Source organism: Tupaia chinensis, unplaced genomic scaffold (genome assembly GCF_000334495.1).
Source record: "Tupaia chinensis unplaced genomic scaffold, TupChi_1.0 Scaffold000081_1, whole genome shotgun sequence".
NCBI classification, from domain to species: domain Eukaryota; kingdom Metazoa; phylum Chordata; class Mammalia; order Scandentia; family Tupaiidae; genus Tupaia; species Tupaia belangeri.
This window is the reverse complement of record NW_006159542.1, coordinates 4,086,169-4,095,455: the sequence shown is the minus strand read 5'-3', so window position 1 is coordinate 4,095,455 and position 9,287 is coordinate 4,086,169. Positions and strand designations below refer to the sequence as shown.

General features: G+C 41.8%; 1 protein-coding gene across 2 annotated transcripts in view; it reads left to right on the top strand.

Moving 5' to 3' along the window:
• The first annotated feature begins 383 nt into the window (after positions 1-383).
• Positions 384-9,287, top strand: part of ZFP37 (ZFP37 zinc finger protein) — a 15,018-nt gene continuing 6,114 nt past the window's right edge. The window contains exons 1-3 of one of the 2 annotated variants that reach the window (XM_006142748.3): positions 384-660; positions 5,815-5,941; positions 6,656-6,790. In XM_006142748.3, coding sequence (XP_006142810.1) covers positions 529-660; positions 5,815-5,941; positions 6,656-6,790 — 394 coding nt within the window. In that variant the 5' untranslated portion in view covers positions 384-528. Of the gene's footprint in view, positions 751-5,814; positions 5,942-6,655; positions 6,791-9,287 lie in introns of both variants that reach the window. The other variant, XM_014585546.2, reaches the window with a different exon arrangement.

Below are 9,287 nucleotides of genomic sequence, written 5' to 3'. Positions count from 1 at the left end.
TTAACCTCCAGCTTCACTCCCCATCCGGCCACATCCTTCTTAAACCAAAAACGAAAGGTTTGGTATCTCTCTCAAAGATTAACGCCATCTCTTTATAAAAGAATGTTTTATGCCCAAGCGGACTTTTCTCTTCCTCCTAGCTCTCTGGAATGCGCACTCAGCACTGAGATCCTCAGATTTCAAGCAGCTGCTCACATTGACTAATTCGGAGAAGCTATTCCGATTTCTGTGCGCGGTCTTCCCGCGCTGACTTCTCTGAGCGCCCAGAGGCGGGGTGTCGGCCCCAGGGCTTCCCAGCAGTGATCACGGAGCCGGGCGCCCGACACTGTCCCGCAGACCTCACCACGACCCTCCACGTAATCCCCTCATTCAGTGAGGCCCCGCGCAGGTCCCAGAGGCCCCTGCGTTTCGGCTGTACGGCGCGGCCTATGCCAAGATGGCTGCGCCCATGGGCGATTCCCCGAGGGCACCCGAGGGCGCCGCCATCGCTGCTGCAGACCCGCTGAAACCGCGCTCCGAGTGGCCGCCATGTCGACCCTCGGCTGCGACCAAATTCTAACAAAGCCAGAGATCGTGGACCAGAGGAGGAGGACGGAAACCGCTGGCGAGGCCGGGAGTCCGCTGCAGATGGCTGCGTCTGAGCCCGGGGCCAGCTCCACGGTGAGCGCGCTGATGGGGCGCCGCTTGTCCGTCAGCGATGGTGTCATTGAGGGGCAGTGATTGGAGGATTATTATCGTCTGTGATGAGAGGTGATTAGTGGAGTGGGTGCCGTAGGTCTTTTCGGTGGTCTGTGTTCTGAAGAATCTTAGGGTCATGATAGATGGGGATATGGGATCAGAGAGTACTATAGTTTTAGGAAATCAGTGTTTTGAGGGATCTGCCCAGACAGGAATGGAAGGAGGTGGGGGGGGGGCATTTGTGCAAGTTATTGAAAGATCAGGGTTTGCAAAGCTTTAGAGATCAGGATGTGTCAGAGAATGGGAAGATCTGTGAAGGAGACGACTTGAAATACCTGTGGGAGCCAGCCATTTGGGTGCCTGTGGTCATAATCGACTTCATTGTCAAAGAGGGCCAGTATTGGGGTTTCGGAGTTCAGTAATTGGGAATATTTATGAGGAACAGAGACTGGAGCCTGGTGGTCAGTGATGATGATGTTTGTGGAAATCTGATTAGCAGTGACTTTTCAGTGATTAATTTGCTATGATGAGTAATGGAGGAATCTAGGGACAGGGGGTGGATAGTCCTTTGTGGAGTTTAAGGAGTCAATGTTGAGGTCCTTTGGGGATAGTGGATAATTTTTGTTATCTTGGAAGGAAAGGTGATTGGGTTGTGCAAATCAGTGATTAGGTGGTGTCTAGGAGTCATAACTGTGCTTTCAGTGATGAAGTAATTAGCAGAAATTAAATGACTAAAGACCCTCTATGATTCTGTGACTAGGAGCCTAAGAGGTCAGGAGTTTAGAGGCATTGCAGGGTTTAGTGAGTAGGGGTTTCTCTAGAGGTCAGTGATAGGAAGTCTGGAAAAGTTAAGGGTTGATTGTTCTAAGGAGGTTGGTGATTGGAACTTGTAGAGTTCCATAACAGAGAAGTTTGAGAAGACTAATGATAGCAATATTTGAGGATCAGTGATTATAAACATGTGGGAACAGAACATCTGTAAAATGAATACCTATTTTATACCAGTAAGTGAGTGGTTAAAGTATTGGGAACACAGAAAATAGACCCAGAGTGTAAGGTCTGGGGGAAGGGAAAAGAAACATGGCGAAAACATTCCCGCCAGCAGGAACTTTCCTGTTGTCCACACCTGGCCCGCCACCACCAATGAACTTTCCTGCCCTTCAGCATTTGTCGCACCCTCCAAAGCTGAACAGAAACCGCGAACTTCATTGGCCAGACAAGGACCCATGGCGAGCACCTATTGGACAATGGCCCTTTAAGAACGAGCAGCACCCACCCTGGGTGTGACTCCCCAGGCCGAGGAATAAATTATGCTGGTTTTATTAAACCTCAAAGCCTGACCGGTATTTTCACCTTTGCCCCTCTGACTTTGCCACCACTCCCAAATCAAACTTAACACAGAGTACCTATCAATTTCTTTATATTCTAGAAATAGGAAAAAGACACAAAACATAAGATAATTTCACAAACTCACTAGTAAGCGCTATGAAGAAAGTAAGAGAGGATAATGTAGTAAAGAGTGAGTGAAATTATAGAGTGCGTGGCTTTATTCAGGTAAATCAAGGAAAACATTTTTTGAGGAAATAGCACTTGAGCAGAGGCATAAATGATAATGAGAGGTAGGCATGCAGAAATGCAAATAAAGTGTCCCAGGAAGAAGGAACATTAACTACAAAGGCCCTGAGGTAGGAATGAATTTGGTATGTTTAAAAAAACAGAAGGAAGATTAGTGTGGTTGGAGAATTGCCAGGACTTGCTCGACTGAACAAGTTTTTTTTGAATGGGGGAGACTGTGGATTAGAAATAAATGTAACAACAAACACACAAAGATATACAAGTATAGAAAAGTGAGGATCAAGTGGGGCCGACTTCTCTGATGGAGAAAGCCACAACCTGGAACGAGCCTCATTTATTATTTTACAGGGCAGAAAATGGGGGAAGAGGAAATGGAATGCAAAGCCACTTGTTTTCAGATGTTAATCGGCTGTCGATGTGAAAACTACTGGTGCCACTTGGTTTCTTCTGATCCTTTTGGGCAAAATCTGAATAACACATGTGGTTTCCTTAGACAGATTTTGCTTTGCAGTACAGCAGTTAGCATATTCTAATTTTAATGCTTTCTTAGCTATGCAAATGAAACTCTCACATGTTTCTATATCTGGCTGAAGGCCACCATGTTTTTTCAGATTGGGCCACTCCCTACAGTCAGAGGGAAAGTAGAAAGATGTGAATCAGAGTGGTAGGAAAGTACCAGACCATGGCAAGATCTTATTGTCCAGGGTAAGGATTTGGCTCTTATTCCAGTTGCAGTGAAAAATCATTGAGTTAAAGGAGGGGAATGATCTGATCTGATTGACACTTTAAAGAGATTACCTTGATTACTCTATGGAAGATGAGCTGCAGAGGAGGCACAGGGAGGTCATTTGGGGATTTATTGTAATAGGCAAAGGCAAGAATGGTGATGTGCTTGATTTCCTCTGGGCTTCACCCCATGCTGATTTAGTAATTTTCCTCGTATCCTTTTGCTGTAATAAATCATAACTTTTACTACAACTGTATGCTGAATCCTGTCAGTATGCTCAGTGAATTATTGAGCCACGGAGGGTTAATAGGTTAATATCTCGTGACATTCTAAAGAAGTTAGAGATTTTGAAGGAGGAATAAGAAATGATTGAGGTAATCATTTACCTCAACTTCAAACACTGAAGTACATGAGTCATGAGAAAAAATAAAAAGACAAACAACTTCCACTTGAGACCACTGTAAGGAAGTAGGACTCTGAGGAGACAGATTTCAATTAAACCAAGCAGCCAAAGGGAATGGCTTAAAGAGATTCAGAGTGAAGTGGAGGTTGCTGATATTAGCGTTTTTCTAAGTGCCACTGCTTAAGAGTTCTATTGGTGTTAGTGATTGAAGATGGATAGGATGAAGGACTTGGAGACATATGGGAGATAGACTTGTGTTTTATGGGTATCAGTGGTTGAGGAACCTGTGGGGATATGTGATCAGAGCGTTTGTGGGGGTGGAGGAGTAAGTGATTGGAGAGATCTGCTGTTAGTGGTTGTGAGATTAGTTGGGTTCAGTCATTTTGGAATTATAGGCTCAGTGATTAGGGAGAAATGTACTGGCTAGGAGATTGGGAGGCCAGTGACAATTAATGATGGGAGATTATGAGAAGTCAATGACTAGTGGTCTGCAGGGTTAGAGATTGGTGACATATGCAGGTAATTGGTAGTCTGTAGCGGTCAGAGATTATATGTTAAGCAAAATGTTTAAATGTCTAGTTATTGGTATCAAAATTTTCCCAATAGCTTCATCATCCTCATCTTACCTGCCTAACAAGAGGAGTGGTTTTTTTTGTTTGTTTGTTTGTTTTTAGATGTTTGTTATAGGGTATGGGCACTCACCAGAGAGAGAGAGTAAGATAGAGAGGGAAAGTGAGAAATCATCCCCCAGGGGTGTGGCCACACCACAATCCTCCTTCATTCTCCTCTTAGAATTTTGGGCATGCACACACACGTACTTGATGTGAGTTTCAAGCCTCTGGGTTTGGGACTTGAACTGAGGTTGGCCATGTGACAGTCTAGCACCTTAACTACCACACCACCTGCTGGCTCCACAAGAGGAGAACTTTAACATGCTTTAATTTCTCTCCTAATCCAAATCCCTCCCAATTATATTTTTGCTTATTTTTTTTTAAGTTTTTTTTGCCATAGTGTGCATATACTCACCAGAGAGAGACAGAGAGACAGTGAGAAATCACCACCCCCTATCCCCGGAGATATAGGCACAATGCAGTCCCTTCTCCTCCATTCTCCTCCTGGGGTTTTGGCCATGCACACAGACATACCCTCTGTGAGTTTCAAGCCACCAGGTCCAGGACTTGAACTTCTGTCAGCCATGTGGGAGTCTAGTGCTTTAACCACTACACCACCTGCTGGCCCTGCTGCTTATATTTTTTTCATATCATTACTCCTTATTTTAAGGATACTTTCATAATAGCTGCACAAACACATCCTCAGGTTAGTAACCCAATCCAGACAATTTTACTCATGATTCTCTCTTATCCATTAAGTCTTTCCCAAGCAGGAAATCTTTTTTTTTTTCTGATCCAATTTTCCTTCTTTTATTTATTTAAAACAATTTTTAAAAATTATTTTAACTTTATTATCATTTTATTATTTTAATTTGATCAGAGAAAGACGGGGTGGGGGGAGTGAGAAAGCAAGCTGCCAGGTCTGGAACTGGAACCATAGTCAGCCACGGGGGAGTCCAACAGCCCTAACCACCAAGCCACCTGTCAGCCCCTATTTATTTAAAACAATTAAAAAAAAATACTGTTAGAGGCCATGTGTGCTCACCAGAGGAGAGAGACTGAGAGAGACAGAGAAGGAAGTGATTAAGTACCCTCTTCCCCCACATGGGGGATAGCCATACTGCAATCCATTCTCCTTCATTCTTCTTTTTGGGATTTTGGGCATGAATGCAAACACACCCAGCATGTTTTTCAAGCAACTGGGTCCAGGACTCTAACTGCATAATCGGCCATGAGGAATCCAGCTGACTTAGCCACCACACCACCAACTGTCCTCCAATTTTCCTTATTTTAAAAATTACTTATTTTATTTTTCTTCTCCTTCCCTCATCCTCCTTCTTCCTTCTCTTCTTGTGTTTCTTTCACCATCTCTATTTCTACAGTACATATATACTGTGTCCTTACATGCCTAAACTATTGATTTCTTACTTTTGTCACCAAACACAAATGATTTTTGACCTATTATAGAAATTAACAGCTCGACTTCTCTAGAACTCTATGTAAACTATAAATACCACTTCCTAACCTTTTAGCATCCATTGTTATAGAAGGAAAAACAACTATTATGTTTTGGTTTTGATTCATTCTATATCTGATATTTATATGATTTTATGGTCTTGAATAAACAAATCCACTACAGGGACATTTCTTAGTTTGATTTTTGTTTCTCAAAAAAGTGCAAAATTGGGTTAAATGTAGTTGTCTTATATAACATTATGATCAACAGTGAGTGGTCAGGGTAAGAGTAAATTATTAGCTTGTCTGAATCATTCACCAAATGTGGATAAGACAATGCTGAACCCGGATTATGCTGTTACCAGGGATCGATCGCATTCGAAGATGTGACTATGGCCTTTAGCCAGAAGGAATGGAAGCAGCTGGATCCTGCTCAGAGAAACCTGTATAAGGATGTGATGCTGGAGAACTGTAATAACCTGGCCTCAGTGGGTAAGAACAATTCTTTTTCTTATTTTAAAGAATAACTTATTTTATTTTATTCATAATTACTATTTTTTACTTTCATCAGAGAGAGAGAGAGACAGAGAGGGAAAGTGAAAAAGTGAACTGCCAGGTCCAGGACTCAAACCAGTCGGCCATGTGAGAGTCCAGCACCTTAACCACTCTGCCACCTGCTAATCTAAGGACAATTCTTTCATAATTCAAAAATATGTCCAGTATGATATCTTCTCTCTCAAGTCCTTGATAGATTTGGCCTTGATTTTAATTTTACTATAGGGTGTGTGCACTCATTGGAGAGAGAGAGAAGTCATCCTCCAAGGGGATGGATGTACATAATCCCTTCTCCATCATTCTCCTCTCTGAGTTTTAGGCATGCACGTATCAACGGCTAGCATGATTTTCAAACTGCCAGGCCCCAGACTGAAACCATGGCATGAGCCATGTGGGATCCAGCTGTCTTAACCACCATACCACCTGGCTTATCCTGACCTTTATTTTTATGGGTTAAGGAATTTTAATGCTTCCTGGGTACTAGGCAGAATACTTTGGCTCCTGCCTGCATAGTAGAAAGTCTGCTCAGTTGAGATATAGGGGCATTTACTTTGTGAAACTTCAGAAAGGCTCTGAAGTGCAAATGTTGAGGCATGATTTCTGGGCTGGATATAATTCTAACACTCAGTTTCTACCATTTCTCATGAGCAGGATATCAAGCTCCTAAAGCAGACATGATCTCCAAGATGGAAAAAGGAGAAGAGCCATGGTTAGGGAGGGGGAAGAAACCCAATCAAGATTGTCTAAGTAAAATAACAAGACCCAAGCAAAGAAGAGCTGATGGAAGTAAGTTCTTAGTTTCTTGGTGATAACTTAAGAATTTTTCAAAGAAAATTTAATTCTTAAATTCTTAGAGATCTCAGACTCTTCTTTTTTAAGCAAAGAAATAGCAATTGAAAAGTATCAGAATCTCCTGTGGGAAAAAGAGTTCAAATTGCAAAGATTCTCTAACCTTGGAGCTGCTAATAGCCCTTCCTTCTATGAACTTGTCCACATGAGAAGTTCTCACATGAGATTTACTGAAGAATGAACTAATATTTATGGGAGTTCGGTTATACCAGTTATATCAGTTAGTTTAGACCAAGTTTTGCTCTATTTAATGAAGGACCCCAAAATCTTAGTGACTTACAAGAAGAAAGATTTATTTCTTGTTTAAGCTGCAGCTCTATTCCATATTATCTTCATTTGGGGACCTATGCTGAAAGAGCATTCTCTGTTTGACAAATTTTGGTCTCATGGCAGAGGGGAAAAGCTGGTGAATGGAATCACATGATGACTCTTAAAATCATACTTGAAAGTTGGAATAGTACTTCTATACCCTTCAGTGATTTGCTGGGCCTAGTGACCTCTATCCGTATCTTTCTGAAGTTACAGTTGTTTTACCTTAAAATTCATGTCTTAGTTTCTGTCTTAAAAGCTTCTGACCTTAATGAGATGCTTTGTCAGACCCAACTCTTCTCTTATATTGGCCTATTATTATACCAGTTCATTAGTTTAAATTCTCTTCCCTTCCCTTCTGGAGAATTTTTCTTGTAGTGCTTTATATATTTTCCTGCCAGGAGATGGCAGTTGATCCCAATCCATCATTATATGAAGATCTCATAATATACAATGCCAAGAGGAAATGTTTGCATTTTGATCCCTTTCTTCACAGAGGATCCATCATCCCCAATATCCTTGGACTTTGGAAAACATAGCCTTGTCATGCTACCTAAAAAGTCCTGCTATACTTTTTCTTCCAGGGTGCTACATCACTTAAAAATTTCCTCAGCTGAGGTTGGCTCCATGGTAGAGTAGTAATATGCTGCTCAAGAGAAATTGGATCTTTCATGGCAACTATGATTTGAGTCCCTGGCTCAGTCAGCCTAAAAGCCTCTGGGCACAAGTTCCTAGGATGCAGTGGGCAGGAGGCCTGGAGGAAGAGTATTACAATGTGAGCAGACCCTGTGGAAAGTATTCCATACTCTATCTTTCTCAGTCTTACATTCTCATAAGCATGCATGTGGACTCTCATGACTAAATCATTTAAAAGTTCAAGAAAAAATATCCTAAGTGAAAAAAAAAATACTTCATTCTCTAGGCTCCCTATTATTTCTGTACCTCTAAAAGTTGATCTCCTATTCCATGAGAACTAATACCTTAATGTCCTTCATAAAGGTAATAGTATTTTCTGGCTATTTATTCAGACACCGTAACTCTTTTCACCTGAGTCCAGTTTTCTTTCACTTCCTCCATATAATGTCTATTTACTACCAAGGTGGCTGTTTGTTTTCAGTCTCTTTCTGATGTTATGGGACTGTTATATCTGCTAGTTCATTTGGGTCTGTTTAATTCTCCATCTGAAACTTTTTCTTCTTTTCTATGCCTGTAGTTGAAGAAGGCCACTGCCAAATGACAGCCCCACTCTTAAGTTTCTAGGTTTTTACATATGTAGTATCTATACCTAGCTAATCAAAGTCTTTAAATTTCAATTCCAAATTCCTAGGAAAAGAATACTATTGGAGTAGTGGGGCCTAGTGCTTAATCAATTGTTTTCAGCCAGAGTTGGACATTTAATATACACATGACCTATCAATATGGCTGCTTGGTCTCAGAGAAGGGAAACAAGTGTTAAGAAGACATCTTGGAGGGACCAGCAGTTAGTGTAATGGCTATGTCGCTGGACTCCCATGTAGTCGACCACAGTTTGTGTCCTGGACCCGGTGGCTTAAAACTCACGCCAGGTGCATGTGCGTGCATGCCCAAGATCCCGAGAGGAGAATGGAGGAGAAGGGATTGCGGCATTGCCACCCCCCTGGGGGATGATTTCTCGCTTTCTGTCTCTCTATCTCTCTGTGTCTGGCGAGCACACGCGCCCTATAGCAAAAACCTCTCCAAAAAAAGAAAAGAAAAAAAAAAAAGAAGACATCTCAAAGGCCAGCAGGTGCCATGGTAGCTGAGGTGCTGGATTCCACAGGGCCAACTCTGCGGTTTGAGTTCCAGACCCAGCAACTTGAAAAGCATGCAGACACATGTCTATGTGTGCCAAAAATCCTTAGAGGAGAATGGAGAAGGGACTGTGGCCTGGCCATCTCCACTGGTTGGTGATTTCTTACTTTCTCCTTCTCTCTGTCTCTGGTGAGCACATATACCGTATGGCAAAAATAAATAAATCAACAAAAAAATGAATGAATGAATGAATGAATGAATGATATTACAACATGTATGATTATTTAATGTGTGGAGGAAAGAATGTGCAAAACTACTTAGAGCTGGAAATAAAATTTATAATTGTTTATTAGAA